Source organism: Aethalodelphis obliquidens, unplaced genomic scaffold (genome assembly GCF_003676395.1).
Source record: "Aethalodelphis obliquidens isolate GAN/ISIS:26980383/991018 unplaced genomic scaffold, ASM367639v1 scaffold9, whole genome shotgun sequence".
NCBI lineage: Eukaryota > Metazoa > Chordata > Mammalia > Artiodactyla > Delphinidae > Aethalodelphis > Aethalodelphis obliquidens.
Genome location: NW_020837953.1, coordinates 24,461,334 through 24,477,786, shown reverse-complemented (window position 1 = coordinate 24,477,786; position 16,453 = coordinate 24,461,334). Strand labels below are relative to the sequence as shown.

Here is a 16,453-nt window from a genome sequence, read left to right as displayed (position 1 = left end):
TCATATTTGATTCTTTTCCTACACCCAATCCGTTAGAAAGTCCACATCCTTTTCTTTCTATCTCCTGTGCTACCACCCTAGTCCTCGAGACTATTACAATAGTCTTCCGACTGGTCCCTCCTGTTTTCACTGGTACACCTTCATACTAAAGCCCTGCAACAATCCAAACTTTGCCTACTTCCTCAACCATATCTTAAACTATTCTCTTCATCACTCACTTTGCTCTAGCCACACTGGTTTCCTTTCTGTTCCTCAAATTACCACTTTTATGCCTCAGGGCCACTGCACTTACCGTTCTCTTTGCCTGGAATTCTCTTCCCCCAGTTCTTTGTAGGTGTGCTGCCAGAGACAGATGGTCAGGTGTTTTGCAGAAATGAAAGGTCTGGGCGTCATCTCCCAGGGGAAAGGTCCAAAGATGTGATTTCTTCTCCCAAGAAGTTTCCCTGCCTCAGCCCACACATATGAAAGGAGGATTGGAGTAAAGGCTGAAAGTATGTTCTGCTTTAACGAAAGCCCTGGGCCTGCAAGAGACATTCTACTACTAAAATTATTTTACACTATGGGAAGTTGAAGGGATTAAATGAGGTAAGACATATGGCACTTAGACTATTTCAGCACCCTCTTCCATCTCTTAAGGGTTCCTTGTCAGCCTCCATAACCTCTTCACTAGTCAGAGCTAAGCTTCCCTACCCTGAGGCAAAACAGGTGCTCTCTTCTCCAACCTATCCCCTCTCACCTCAAGCCTGGGAAGGAATAAATTGTTTTCAGTGTATTAATCACCTGAAAGCAGATGGGAACCAATCGGGAGACCATTCTGAGCAGTGTTTGGCCAGAAGTGTTAAAGCATCAGTGCATTCCCAGTGTTTTTCAAACTTGAAATTGATTTAGGACATAGCTGGCATTAAAAAAAACCAAAATCTGGTAGAAGAAAACAGATTAGAAAATATCAGAGTGCACTACATCACGACTCAGTCATACATATATACATACCTGTAAGAAAAGTTCCAGGAAGCAATGCTTACCCTTCTTACAGTAGGTATATATATATATATAGGCGTGAAGTAAAAAATGTATGCTGAGGCCATATCAATTCAGTTGGGTCATGGCTTTATGAGGTACAGAAGAGGGAAAGGAAATTGGGGACCTGGGTTGGTAAAGGATTATGAAATGTTTAGCATGTCAAACCAAAAAGGTAGGCTTTATTCTATAAGCAATGGAAAACCATCAGAAAAGTTTTAAGTGAGGAGAGGAATGGATGATCCAATTTTTCGAGTACAGAGAAAAAACTGGAGAGGGAGGAGATTAAAGGTAGAGAGCTTCCCTGGTGGCGCAGTGGTTGAGAGTCCGCCTGCCAATGCAGGGGACACAGGTTCGAGCCCTTATCTGGGAAGATCCCACATGCCACGGAGCAACTAAGCCCGTGCGCCACAACTACTGAGTCTGCACTCTAGAGCCCGCAAGCCACAACTACTGAGCCTGTGTGCCTAGAGCCCGTGCTCCACAACAAGAAAAGCCACCACAATGACAGGCCCGCACACCGCAATGAAGAGTAGCCCCTGCTTGACACAACTAGAGAAAGCCTGCACGCAGCAACAAAGACCCAATGCAGCCATAAATAAATAAATAAATGGGGAAAAAAGAAATCCAAGGGAGTTCCCTGGTGGCTTAGTGGTTAGGATTCCAGGCTTTCACTGCCATGGCCTGGGTTCAATCCCTGATCGGGGAATTGAGATAATGGAGATGGAGATTTTCATTAAAAGATTTAGGAAGGTAAAGCAAGCATACTCCAACAAAAATTAATAATAATAAAAAAAGATTTAGAAAGTAAAACTGCCAGAACTTGGTGACTATGTGAAGGTTGGAGATAAAGAAGGCATCAAAAATGATGCCCAGCTAAATGCAATATGGTATCCTGGATCATATCCTAGAACAGAAAAAGGACGTTAGTGGAAAAATCAGTGAAATCTGAATAAAGGCTGGAGTTTAGTTAATATCAATACTAATGTGCCAACCAATGTTGTCTTCTTAGTTTTTACAAATGTTAACATGTTAACATCAGGGGAAACTAGGTAAGGGGTATAAGGAAACTCTGTGTTATCTTTGCAACTTTTCTGCAAAACCAAATTTATTCCAAAATAAGCTTATCAAAGATAAATGATGCCTAGGTTTCTGGCTTGGGCACTTGGGAGCTGGGGGCTGATGTTAAGGCTTAGATTTAGACATGCTGAGTTTGATGTCCCTATGACTAGAGGGTGAGATACCTAGAATTAAGTGTATCTTGAGCTCAGAAAAGAGATCTGGATTGGAGAAAACAGACTGGAAGTCAGGGTGGGCTGGTGGGCTTGCTATGAGACTGCCCTGGGGACACTTATATTCAAAGGCAGAGAACAATTTCATTCCTCGTGAGGCTTGGATGCAGAATAACAAGTTGATCAATAATTATGTACTTATTGAGCACTTACCCCATACCAGGCCCTGTTCCAAATGCTTTATATTTGCACATGGAATCCTCATACAATTTTAACCATTCTACAGATGGGAAAACCATGAAGCAGGACTGCTCATGCCTTAGTAGTGGCACTCAACTGGGGCAAGCCTAAGAATCACCTGTGGAGTTTTAAAATAGATGCCTTGGAAAGAGATTCAGGAATCTAGCCCAAAGCCCACACCTATGCATACTGATGGTGGTGTTTGACGATGAACCAGCTGTGGTCATGTGAATCATCTCTTTTGCCCATTTAGTCAATGATTAGCTTGCCATTGGTAAATGATTAGCATTTACCATTGGTGTATTAAAAAGTGTACGACATTCAATTTGATATTAATCCAATACTGTTAATACAAATGTGCTGATCTATACGGAGTATCTTAAGAGAGATGGTATATTTCGCCTCAGATAAACCCAAAACCTATTGTATGTGGTATTACGAGTAGCACAGAATGGAATAAAGTAGGGCTTACCTTAGTTTAAGACCAAATGGTGCTCACAGTATGGTTCCCAGACCAGCAGCATCAGCATCAATTGGAAATATTAGAAATGTAAAGTCTCAGGCCACACCCTAAACTACAGGAGTAGGACCCAGCAAGCTGTGTTTGTAAGGAAGCTGGGATGCATGCTAAAGTTTGAGGACCACTGCTCCAAAAAAGCTTCAATCTGGTGGTTCTCTATCATCACCTAAGATTAGAAGCTTTAAAAAAATATTCCTAGTTTAGGCCCCAAACCTGTTTGTTAGAATCCGGGAGTGAATGCAGCCTAATCATGTAGACTAAAAAAGAAAACTCCCCAGGTGACTCATACATACATCTGGTTAAGAACCACTGTTTTAGTGGCACCAATCGAAAAACATCTACATTACTCATTTCCAAAAAGCTAGGTTAGGAAGTAAAACAGATACCTGGTTAACCACCTAGAGTACACCAATTTCATGGAATATTATCCAACTGTCAACAACAATAAGGTCGTTATTTAGGTACTGATATAAAAACAATCTCCAACACAGTGTTAAATGAAAAAAAGCAACATGCAGAACATTTAAAAATATTTTTTAAAAGGGACGTGGGCATGCACATATTTTATACAAGAACAGCGTATCTCTTAAAGGTTAGATAAGAAATTAGTAGCTGAAGTTTCCTCTGGGAAGGGAAGAAGGTGATTAAATTATAGGGATGGGAGAAACATTTTTACTGTGTGTTTTTGTACTGTTTACATTTTTTTTTTTAATGGCCCAATAACAATTTTTTTTGGGGGGGGGAGGGTTCTTCTAGACGTTTTACAGTTTTACTTTTTATTTATGTTTCTTTCTTTTTTTTTTTTTAATTGGGGTATAGTTGTTTTACAATGTTGTGTTAGTTTCTACTGTACAGCAAAGTGAAGTAGAGTTCTCTGTGCTATCCACACCTGGTTTTTATTAGTTACTTATTTTATACATATTAGTGTATATATGTCAATCTATAGGTACATGTATTACTTATTCAAATTAATTAAGTTAAAAATGTTTAAGCTTAGGGGCAATAAAGAACCACTGCTTTAGAGGGAATGAAACATTAGCAAGCAAGCTGTCAGCTGCTAAAGGGCAATCAGAGCATTAATGAAGGGAAAGGGGCAGGAGGAAAGACAGTCCTGGCAAAAAGTCCAATGCAGGTAATCCTCCCTCCACTTCCTTCCTGAGGTGATGTTAGGTAAACTGAGACTCAACCCAGAGCACTCAATTTATCCATAGTCAGCTTTATTCTGAAATAACCATCTATGGAGAGCACACGTCAAAAGAGTAGAAAAAAATAAAGGAGCCCATCAAAAAAAGTTCCCTGGCAAGTGGGAGGGAGGGCATGACGTTAGGAGCCCTGTTTAGGGAAGGAAATGTTGTCCAGGTCGTGGATGCCATTCTTGTCAATGATTCGAACGCTGAAGGCTGGCAGATTCAGAATGAAGCGTTTCTGGAGCTGCAGAGAAACATGAAGGAAATCAGTCAACAAGTTTTTATTGAGAACTAACTGTGGTCCAGGCTCTGTTCTAGGCACTGGGCATATAAGCAGATAATAATCTCTGCTTTTGTGCCGCTGGTATCCTATTGGAGGCAGTTGGTACTAGGACACTGAGGAAAGCCGAAACTGCAGGTGGAGGCTGACTGGAAGGTAGTGAGCAAGAGCTGAGGGCTTGACTCTGGTCAGTCAGCTGATGAAGAATGAGACAATCTAATGCTCTATTCCTCACAATTTGCCACTAATTAGCCTGGTAAACACAGACTTCTCTTTTAAAGTGTCTCAAGGTAACAAGCCAACCAAGGAGCGACTGCCCTAGGAATAAGCTTTGGACCAAAGCCATGTACTCCTAGGTCCCAACAGTTTGCTCCAGTCACCCGCCCACATTATAAGGACCAGATGTGTATGTGTTTGTGTGTATAGCTGGGGGGGTGGTGGGAAGGATGGCCTCAGAACTACTCTTGGAACAACTCCTATTTCTGTCTCCTCCAATACAAGCTAACCTGTCATTAAAGAAACACCTCTGGGCTTTCATGAGACTCTCTGCTTGAGAGGCTATTCCAAAGGAGCTGTGGTCTATGTGCATAAAACCAGACGGCCCCCGTTAACCTGGCTGGAGATTATTGAGAAACACAGCTGGAGGAAATCTTTGCTTCTGTGGGCGACTCTTCCTGGACACCTCACTTAATCTCTAGATAGAAGGCACAAAGCTCCATGTGCTCCCTTAGGGGCATATCCTGGACATGTACACCTCTCCAGGCCTAAGCCCTCTCTCTCTTGATGTTTCCCATCGCCTTTACAGATGAGGACTGGACAGCAACAACCATTTCCATTTCTACAGTCCTCTCTGGCTGATGACTCCTGTGTCCAGAAACCAGCTCCAAGATCAAGAAAAGGTGACAATAAGGAAATGTGGGTTTATAAAATAATCATATTTAGGATCCTTGAGGAATAAAGTCTCAAAGCATTCGATATTCCAGTGGCTTCTTCCTGGCAGCCCCTTGCAACACTTGGGGCTGCTGGACTAATACGGCCTCGTGGCTGAATGGTTAATAAGAAAAGCACATGAGTTTATTCTCAGCTTCTGCTTTGGAAAGGGGATTTACAAACAAGAGGAAAAAGGGGCACTATGGACTGAAAATGACAGGCTTGTGTAAGAGGCAAACTGACACTACTGTCCAATGCTACCACCTGCTCTCAACCTCCTACTCTCTTCTCACTAGACCACGAATTCAAGTTCATCCTTAGGCTACAAGAACAGTAAAAGAATTAAAAAGCCTACAGGAGCTGCTTTCTTTTCCTCCTCATCTTCCATTCATACCCCAGAGCCTTAGACTCCTAGGAGTAGTATTGGAATGGGCAGGGCCTGTGCTCCTGGACTCATAAACTAAGGGCTGCTCTCCCCTACTGCCCAAAGCCTCTTAGTTACCTTCTATGGCCTCCTGAATTCCCAGCAGAGGCTTTCCCTCCCAAACTTATGTACTATTAAGGGAACAGACTTTTTTTTTTTTTTTTTGGCCTGCATTTGGTCTTCGTTGCTGTATGCAGGCTCTCTCTAGTTGCAGCGAGTGGGGGCTACTCTTCGTTGAAGAGCAGGGGCTCTAGGCACAAGGACTTCAGTAGTTGTGGCTCACGGGCTCTACAGTGCAGGCTCAGTAGTTGTGGCACACGGACTTAGTTGCTCCACAGCATGTGGGATCTTCCCAGACCAGGGATCAAACCAGTGTCCCCTGAGTTGGCAGGCGGATTCTTAACCACTGCACCACCAGGGAAGTCCCCAAGGGAGCAGACTTTATGACAACTCCAGGTAGCACAAAAATAGAGCAGGTATAAAATCTAGCACAATAGTTCTTAAAGTATGGCTCCAGTTACCACCTGCAGCAAAATCATTTGGGACTGCTGGTTAAAATATTCTCAAGATCTACACCAGGACCACTGAATCAGAACTGGGTGGAGAGTGTGAATCTGCCTTTTTTAAGAAACAAGCTCCCCAGATGATTCTTATACATGCTAAATTTTGAGAAGCACTAGTCTGGATGAACCAAAAAGAAAATTAATTAAATTATAAAATTGACATTGATGAGAAGGTGACCCATGAGAGAAAAAATAAGCTTGTTATGTACCAAACTCTACCCCTGGTAGCAACTTCACATCTGGTTAGTGGATATTTATTATACCTTCTGGCAAGGATCAGAAAAAATGCAACTGAGGAACGGGAACAATATTGGCAAACAGAGAGACAAAACATTCCTTTCAGGATCCCATGGGAGCTACTCACCTCCTCCAGACATTTCCTAAGAAGCTCCACTGCCTTCTCACGTGAGATAGCTGAAAGAGAACACAGAGGCCAGGCACTCAAGGTGCTGACATTAAGTCCAACTTTCTGCTGCAACTTTTGACTAAGTTTCAAACTTTTCCAGGTCAGCATGCCACACAAATGCCACACAACAGAAAAGGCAAAAAAAACAAAAAAAAAAGCCTAGCCTTCTGGCTTTCAACAAACTTATTCCATATGCAGTTGAGGGTGCCCCACACCCAATGTTCAGGCAGCCACAAGCCATTGCAAATTGATTTGCTACAGAGAAGGGAGAGCATGACGGAATTCTGCCTCCCATGGCCAGGGCTTGCCTCTAGAGAAGTCCAGCGGCCTGCCTCTTCGTTATAGCCCATCCCCCAACTCCCAACGCCCCCAGCCCCCCTTTAGACCAGGGCTTAAATCAGCTCCATCTGCCCTAGCCAGCTGCAAATCAGGGAAAGGGAGGCCAGGGCCAGTGTTTTAGCCTCACTTTGCCAGCTGGGCCTCAGTTTAACAATGGAATGAGAATTCATAGGATGGGGCTGAGTCTCTCATAAAATAGGAGCCAAAGGAACTGTCCACAGGCATGGCAAACTGGGATGACATATTACGCAGTTAGGCTTCAGGGGTGGTTGGTGGTTATTCTGGTGGGCAAATCAGCTGGATTACTGACAGACGCCAAATCAAGAGGCAGTCACTAGGAGGCCAGGCTAATTCTTTTTAGGATGTGGCCTGGAGCTCTGGCATGGCTGAGGTTGAATGAGAGGGCAGCACCAAAAAAGGAATGAACAAGCCAGATTCGTACTATACTGACAGGGATGAATGGAATGTAAGGAGAAAACTGGTTATCTGTGCTACATCTATAGCTTGTAAAAGCTGAGAATCCCAACTGCCTACTGCTCACAGTGGCTGAAGTTGAGGTTAGGATTGGGGTCAGAAAATAGAACTTAACACAAAAGCATCCCAGTGTCTGGAGGTTTGCCAAGCGGATGGTTCATGGACAAGTGGAGAGCCAGCTTTTTCTTGTAGGAGGGGGTAGCCATTAGGTGATAAGAACCAAAGGAACAGCTCAGGCTATGGCCTTAGAAAGCTTTGATATTTAAGAAAAGAAACACTCAGTTGTCAAGCTGGAGACCTGTTCATCACCACAAGCTCAAAACAAACATACAAACCACTTGGTTTACTTGCTCATTCTTTACACCTGAGAAGCTAATGAGCACCTAACTAGGGCAAAATGAGTGAAAAAACGGAACTTTTGTAACTGAAGAATTATAGTTTTACTCCAACTCCCCTTTAAAACAAAACAAAACCCAGCTCTGGGCATATGCAATACCTCATTTTATCTGGCAGAAGAGGGAGTTCGATCAGCTTTTCCATAACCCTAATGACCTACAGGAGAAAGCTTCCAGAGGGCACCTGCATGTACTTCTTAGGATCCATCCTCTTTTCAAGCCCTGGCCACCCAACTCCAGGGGGTTGTGCACAAAACCAGGAAACAGCTGAGGACAGGGCTCTGCTACTGCTCCCTACACTTAGAGAGCTGAAACTTACTTGGTGTGTAATACCGGTCCAGGATACTGAGAGTCAGGAAGGCACCATAGCCGTGGGCTGCAAAAGGGGCTTTTGCCAAGGCTGCCAGGTAGTCCATGTAGTAGAGCGCTGGACCCTCATGCTCATCATAGCCAGCCAGGAGGAGGTTGACATGATATGGGGTCTGCAAAGGAAAGACACTGCAAAGTGATGGTCAAAGCGATAACACCAACACCTCTCCTCATGGAAATAGGAACGTTCCAACTCTTGATAAATAAGAAAATAGCAGCAGCTGAGTAAATCATGATGAAAGTAAAGATTTAGACAAATCTAAAGGACCCAGAGTGTGGTCAGAGGTAAAGGGAGGTCAGCTTGTTTTCTCTGAACAGAAGAGTATTTGGAGCACTTTAAGGTATGTGAAAAAGCTGCTTCTTAAAGCCCATGGACCAAAACCTGTTACAAAAGCATTTCAAAGGCAAAGCACGGGTGTTCTTGTATTGTTCCTAATAGCTGAAACCAACACACACAACTCTGAGAGTGTCAGGCCACAGGCTAAAGAAAGCTGCAGCTCCAACCACATCATCCAAAAGATGAAGGCTCAGTCTGGACAACTGGACCAAAATCTCAAATGGTAAACTGGAAGGAAAGGGAACCCTCCAACACTGTTGGTGGGAATGTAAACTGGTGCAGCCACTATGGAAAACAATATGGAAGTTCCTTTAAAAACTAAAAACAGAGCTACCATATGATCCAGCTATTCCACACCCGGGTATATGTCCAGAAAAGACAAAACTCTAATTCAATACATGCACGCCAATGTTCATAGCAGCACTATTTACAATAGCCAAGTCATGGAAACAACCCAAGTACCCATCAAGAGACGACTGGCTTAAGAAGATGTGGTACATATATACAATGGACTATTACTCAGCCATAAAAAAGACTGAATTATTGCCATTTGCAGCAACATGGATGGACCTAGATAATACTTAGTGAAGTAAGTCAGAGAAAGATAAATATTATATGATATCACCTACATGTGGAATTTAAAAAATAATACAAGTGAATCTATATACAAAACAGAAACTAACTCACAGACATAGAAATAGAAAATAAACTTACGGTTACCAAAGGGGAAAGGAAGCGGGGGTATACATTAGGAGTATGGAATGAACAAACTACTACACATAAAATAGATAAGCAACAAGGATTTACCATATAGCATAGGGAACTATATTCAAAATCTTGTAATAACCTATATTGGAAAATAATCTGAAAAAAATAGTATATATAAAACTGAATCTTTTTTTTTTTTTTTTTTTTTTGCGGTAGGCGGGCCTCTCACTGTTGTGGCCTCTCCCGTTGCGGAGCACAGGTTCCGGACGCGCAGGCTCAGCGGCCATGGCTCACGGGCCCAGCCGCTCTGTGGCATGTGGGATCCTCCCAGACCAGGGCACAAACCTGTGTCCCCTGCCTCGGCAGGCAGACTCTCAACCACTGCGCCACCAGGGAAGCCCAAAACTGAATCATTCTGCTGTATACCTGGAACTAACATAATATTGTGTATCAACTATAAAAAAAGAAAAGATTTTTTAAAAAAAGAAAAAAAGAAACAAGTCTTGCAGTAGGGAAGGGTAGAAAGTCTCAAATATTTAAGTCAAATCACTAAACTTTTCTTTTGGCTGTGTCACACATCTTGCAGGATCTTAGTTCCCTGACCAGGGATCGAACCCACGCCCCAGGTGGTGAAAGCTCAAAGTCCTAACCACTGGACCGCCAGGGAATTTCCAAATCATTAAACTTTTAATGCAGACAGTAATAATGGAAGTTCATAAATACAAAGAAATGTGGTAACTCTAGAAGAACTGTAGATTTAGGTGAAATGCTAATATTTTTCTAATATAATAAGGCTCTGCTAAGGTAACTAAGAAGTAATTTTTATCAGTGAGATAAATAAACAGTACTTATAATAACCTATTTATAGGTATCCTTTCTTTGTATTACCTGCAAGTCTAAAAATGCAAGTTTCTACAGAGAACCTTAACTATGTCTGCCTTGCTCTTGATCTCCAAATGGATGATTCTTTTTCTATACCAGGTGGGCCATTTACCATGGCCTGTCTATGCTGCCAGGCATCAGCGGTGAGACTCCCATGTAAAATGTCTTCCTTTTTCTGTGCAAAGTGTGTTTTCCCTCTTGCATTTGGCACAGTGGCTAGTGAGCAGGCCTTGCCCATGGTTATATGCCCCTCCCTAAACTTATACATTCGATTAAATGCACATTAAATGAAATCAAATACATTTATGCATCCTATTATGGGGCATAAAGTAATAACAGCTAATGGTCTTAAAAGTGATGCTTTGTATTCTTTGAACACTGATTAACATGGGCACTTGGCAGCCTGAAGAAACATTCTAACTCATGTTAGAAGAACACATGAAAATATCATGTACTTACTTGGAATTCCAAGCCAGCTGTGCTAAGTAATATTTCCCTTAGACTACAGAGTAGCCCTAACCTGCAAACAAGTTTCTGCCTTGGGGATAAGATGGTGAATAGTCTCAGGGGTTAAGAATTGACCAGCAATAGTCAAGTCTTTAGAGAAAATAATCTGCCTATCACATTTCCCAGTAAGTAGCGTGCTATACTTTGCCAGGCTCTGGAATTCTCTGCCACATTCTGTGACTACATTCTTAGTAAGTCTGACCTTAGGCAAGACATTTAACCCCTATAAGCATATGTTTCCTTATGTGTAAAACTGAGTTAATTAATCCTTCCCCTTTCTGTCTTCTATGAAATATGGTGAGAAAAAAATAATAGAGGTGAGGCATCCCAAAACTCTGGAAGAAAAAAATGCTACCTGAATTCTTAGTATATTAGCTATACCCCAGTCTCCTTTTGACAGCTTACCACTTTAAACAACAACAACAAAAATGTCTAAATTACCTAAAAATAAAAAATATATAATATATATATTTTTAAACTGTGAGAATAGTAATGCAAAGTCAGGCAGACAAAGAATACTGTAGTGTTCTTATAGTTAAAATTCGAATAGCAAAACAGAGAGAAATATACAGCAAGGAGATTCTAACTGGTTTCCTTCCTCAAGAGGTTTAATAATATAGTTTCTTACGTATCACAAAGTAAGTTCATCTTTTTGCTATGAGGATAACTCTACTCTTCTCCATTCACTGGAGAATATTCCTTTTACGGCTAACCAAAACAATTTTATCAAGTTGCAATGGTATATTAAGGATCCACCCAGATAACCAGAGACCTAACCAGCAGAACCCTCATACGCTGTCTCCAGTGAGGCTCTTGCCCACACTTAAACTGTATTTATAACAATTAATGTGATCTTTAAAAGCCACCACCAAAAAATTTTTACATGAAGATGTCAACGGAATTTCAGAAGCAAACTGTATTGCTTAACTGGTCTATATAATATCATTTATTTATGCTTAAGCATCTGACACACACACACATCAAAGCTGGTATTCAGAAGCTGTAACACGTGGTATAGAAGATAACTCATAAATTATTCTGTGACTTCGAATCACCAACTTTTGCATGTGTGAGATGCTTAAGCATAGATAAATGGTGTTGTTTAGACTAATTAAATTAATACATCTGTGCAACAACTTGCAGTTTCTGAAATTCTTTTGACAATGCTCCATCAAAGATCTCTGGCTCACACTTTTTTCTTTTAATTTCAAATAAAGTCTTGTATACTGCCACTCTCTTACTCCTCTAAGAATCATGACATTCAAAGTGACAAAGCCATAGTGATGGGTCTCTTGACTGTTACATTTCCTCATATTCTTGATGCAACAGTGTTTTCCTGGAATAAGACAAATTCCAAGCCGTTCGATTTTGTGAAACTCTTACAGCATATACATGTGTGACTGTGGTGTGTTTAGGAAAACATATAGTATGTGTAAGACACAATCCACCTATTCAAATATTTATACCAATTATAAACTCCATGAAGGCAGGATTGTGTCTGGCTTGTTCAATGATGTATAAGCATACAGTACATGTTCAGTAAATATTTGCTGAGTGAATAATAATCATACCAGAAGGCATTATATATGTTTTTGTTTTGTTTTTTTTTTGTGCTACACAGGCCTCTCACTGTTGTGGCCTCTCCTGTTGCGGAGCACAGGCTCCGGACGCGCAGGCTCAGCAGCCATGGCTCACAGGCCCAGCCGCTCCGTGGCATGTGGGATCTTCCCAGACTGGGGCACGAACCCGCGTCCCCTGCATCGGCAGGCAAACTCTCAACCACTGCGCCACCAGGGAAGTCCTATATATGTTTTAATACATATATGGCTAATGCCTAGTATCACAAGAAGAAAGATTAAGAAAATCACTAAACAAATGTCAGAAAGTGATAGGTCCTACTTCTGAGAACTGGTTGAAGTTTAAGTTGACTGCCAGTATCCTATGATTGCACATAATATTGCTGCTTTTTTCTAGGCTCCTAGGTCCTTCTCTTTCTACTTTTCGTTGCTAAGTAAGTAAAAAAATTATGCTACAGGCATTTAGAATTAAATGAAGAGAACGGTAGCTTAAATATCTCAGGAAGAAACAGCTGGGCTACATTACAGTTAGACCCGAGTTTGAAATCCAGCTCTATTACCAGACGTGTAGCTTTAGAAAAGTTAGTAACCTAACCTCTCTGAAAATGTTTTCATTGAAAACATGGGATGATACCTACTACAAAAAGGCTGCACTGAAGACTCAAGGAGATAATGCATATAAACAAGCATAGTACCCAAAACATAATAAAGCCTCAGTAAATGCTAAAGTAATTACTAGGAAACACAATCACCTATGAAGTTCACAGTGTCCATGAAATAAACAGGGTAAGCACTCAAGAGAAGCCCATCCACTCCTAGTACTGAGATATAAGATAAATTCCTCATACAGTCAAATAGACCCCAAATAGCCAAAACAATCTTGAAAAAGGAGAACAGAGCTGGAGGAATCATGTGCCCTGACTTCAGACTATACTACAAAGCTACAGTAATCAAAACAGTATGGTACTGGCACAAGAACAGACACACAGATTAATAGAACAGAACAGAAAGCCCAGAAATAAACCCATGCACTAAAAGTCAATTAATCTATGACAAAGGAGGCACAATGGAGAAAAGACAGCCTCTTCAAAAAGTGGTGCTGGGGAAACTGGACAGCTACATGTAAAAGAATGAAATTAGAATATTCTCTAACGCCATATACAAAAATAAACTCAAAATGGATTACAGACCTAAATGTAAGACTGGATACTACAAAACTCCTAGAAGAAAATACAGGCAGGACACTCTGACATAAATTGCAGCAATATCTTTTTGGATCCGTCTCCTAGAATAATGGAAACAAAAATTAAAATAAACAAATGGGACCTAAACTTAAAAGCTTTTGCACAGCAAAGGAAACCATATACAAAATGAAAAGATAGCCTATGGAATGGGAGAAAATATTTGCAGAAGATGCTATCAATAAGGGATTAATTTCCAAAACATACAAACAGCTCATACAACTCAACAAAAAATGGGCAGAAGACCTAAAGAGACATTTCTTCAAAGACATACTGATGGGGACTTCCCTGGTGGCACGGTGGTTAAGAATCCACCAGCCAATGCAAGGGACATGAGTTCGAGCCCTGGTCCGGGAAGATGCCACATGCCATGGAGCAACTAAGCCTGTGTGCCACAACTATTGAGCCCGCATGCCACAACTACTGAAGCCTGTGTGCCTAGAGCCCGTGTTCCGCAACAAGGGAAGCCACCGCAATGAGAAGTCCGCGCACCACAATGAAAAGTAGCCCCCACTCACTGCAACTAAAGAAAGCCGGCATGCAGCAACAAAGACCCAACGCAGCCAAAAATAAATAAATTAATTAATTTTTAAAAAATTGGCCATTTTTAATTTTTTTTTGCGGTACGCAGGCCTCTCACTGTTGTGGCCTCTCCCGTTGCGGAGCACAGGCTCCGGACGCACAGGCTCACGGGCCCAGCCACTCCGTGGCATGTGGGATCTTCCCAAACCGGGGCACGAACCCGTGTTCCCTGCATCGGCAGGCGGACTTTCAACCACTGTGCCACCAGGGAAGCCCAAAAATTGGCCATTATTATTATTATATATATATATAAAAAAAAGACATACTGATGGCCAAAAAGCACATGAAAAGATGCTCAACACTGCTAATTATTAGAGAAATGCAAATCAAAACTACAATGAGGTACCACCTCACACCCATCAGAATGGCCATTATTTTAAAATCTACAAATAATAAATGCTGGAGAGGGTGTGAAGAAAAGGAAACCCTCCTACACTGTTGGTGGGAACGTAAATTGGTGCAGTTACGGAGCACAGTATGGAGGTTCCTTAAAAAACTAAAAATAGAGTTGCCATATGATCCGGCAATCCCACTCTTGGGCATATATTCAAAGAAAACTCTAACTTGAAAATATACATGACCCCAATGTTTACAGCAGGACTATTTACAATAGCCAAGATATGGAAGCAACCTAAATGTCTATCAACAGATGAATGGATAAAGAAGATGTGGGGTGTGTGTGTGTGTGTGTGTGTGTGTGTATATACACACACACACACACACGCACATATACATACACACACACAATTATTAATCAGTCATAAAAAAGAATGAAATAATACCATCTGCAGCAACATGGATGGACCCAGAGATTATCACACTAAGTGAAGTCAGTCAGACAGAAAAAGACAAGTATCATATGCTATCACATATATGTGGAATCTAAAAAGATGATACAAATGAACTTATTTACAAAACAGAAACAGACTCAGACATAGAAAACAAGCTTACGGTTACCACAAGGGAAGGGGGGCATATATTTGGAATTTGGGATTAATAGATACAGACATATAAGGATCTACTGTATAGCACAGGAAACTACATTCAGTATCTTTTAATAACCTATAATGGAAAAGAATCTGAAAAAGAATACATATATATATATATATATCTGAATCACTTTGCTGTATACCTGAAACATTATAAATCAACTATACGTCAATAATACTTTTTTTTAATTTTTAAAGGAAAATAAATAAAATTTTAAAGGAAAATAAACAAACACCTCATATACATCTTCCTAAAGGGATATGGTGGGAATTTTATAAAAAGTGCCCAGCACACTGCCTGACACATAGTAGAAATATATGACAGTTTCCTTCTCTCTCCTTCCTGGACTCTTGGAAGGAGCCCTAAGGTGAAGGTATTCATTGTCACAAACATTCATAAGCACTGACACTTCGAGCATATCTACTTCACAGTACACCACCCTAACCTATCTTGTAATTGACACAGGCACAGAGACATTTTCCTGGAAGCCTGAAAAAACAAAAACAACAAATCCTACATCCAGATTTGGAGAGCAAATTGCCACTTATTAACTACCTTCATAGTATTTCCACCCTTACAGATATGTCCATCCTGAGTGCTAAGCCTCACTTTCTAGCTACTTTTTCATCAGTTCCCTTCTTTCCCATGATCAGTACAACATGAGAATTTGCCAATTAACCTGAAGGAATGCGAACACTAATCAATCATGATAACATTGCCAGGAATCCTGTATCTTTTACGAAGTAATCCTTATCCTGTGCGTGATATAATCTGTCTTTGGTTGTCTCCACTATTCTAATCATTTAGATAGTAAGTCTAAGTAATAGAGCAAAGTTATGAGGTCCCCAAGGGGAGGAACAGTATCTATACATAACTCTGAACTAACCTAAACATCCGAGTGACCAATAAATGAATTTAAACATTTAGCTGAGACACTCTCTGTCCAATGGCCATGAGGATCACCATCAATGGTTTGCAGTACAAATGCCAATGTTCTTAGTTTTAAAGTTGTATCTAACTGACAAACAAAGAAAAAAATTTAAATGAACCATCCTGGGAACTCAAAATGAACTTTAGTTTCTAAAATAAAATACCACCAAAATTTTGCCTCTTTTTACAAGTAGAGAAAGAAGAAAAGAAAAAAACCTAGATAAATTGGTATATCTTCCTCCCTTAAAAAAGTACATGAGGTAAGCTTATTTTTAAAATGAAGAGCTTTAAGTCATTTTGAGTTTTCCTCATCTATACAACAG

The 16,453-nt window shown here is 40.9% G+C and overlaps 1 protein-coding gene across 1 annotated transcript in view; it reads right to left on the bottom strand.

Annotated features, from left to right (window-relative positions):
• Nucleotides 1-4,205: 4,205 nt before the first annotated feature.
• PSMB2 (proteasome 20S subunit beta 2) overlaps nt 4,206-16,453 on the bottom strand; it is a 36,702-nt gene continuing 24,454 nt past the window's right edge. The window contains exons 4-6 of the mRNA XM_027109130.1: nt 8,327-8,489; nt 6,758-6,807; nt 4,206-4,440 (exon numbers count right to left, since the gene is read on the bottom strand). Of these exons, the coding sequence (XP_026964931.1) occupies nt 4,333-4,440; nt 6,758-6,807; nt 8,327-8,489 (321 nt within the window). The 3' untranslated portion in view covers nt 4,206-4,332. The remainder of the gene's footprint in view (nt 4,441-6,757; nt 6,808-8,326; nt 8,490-16,453) is intronic.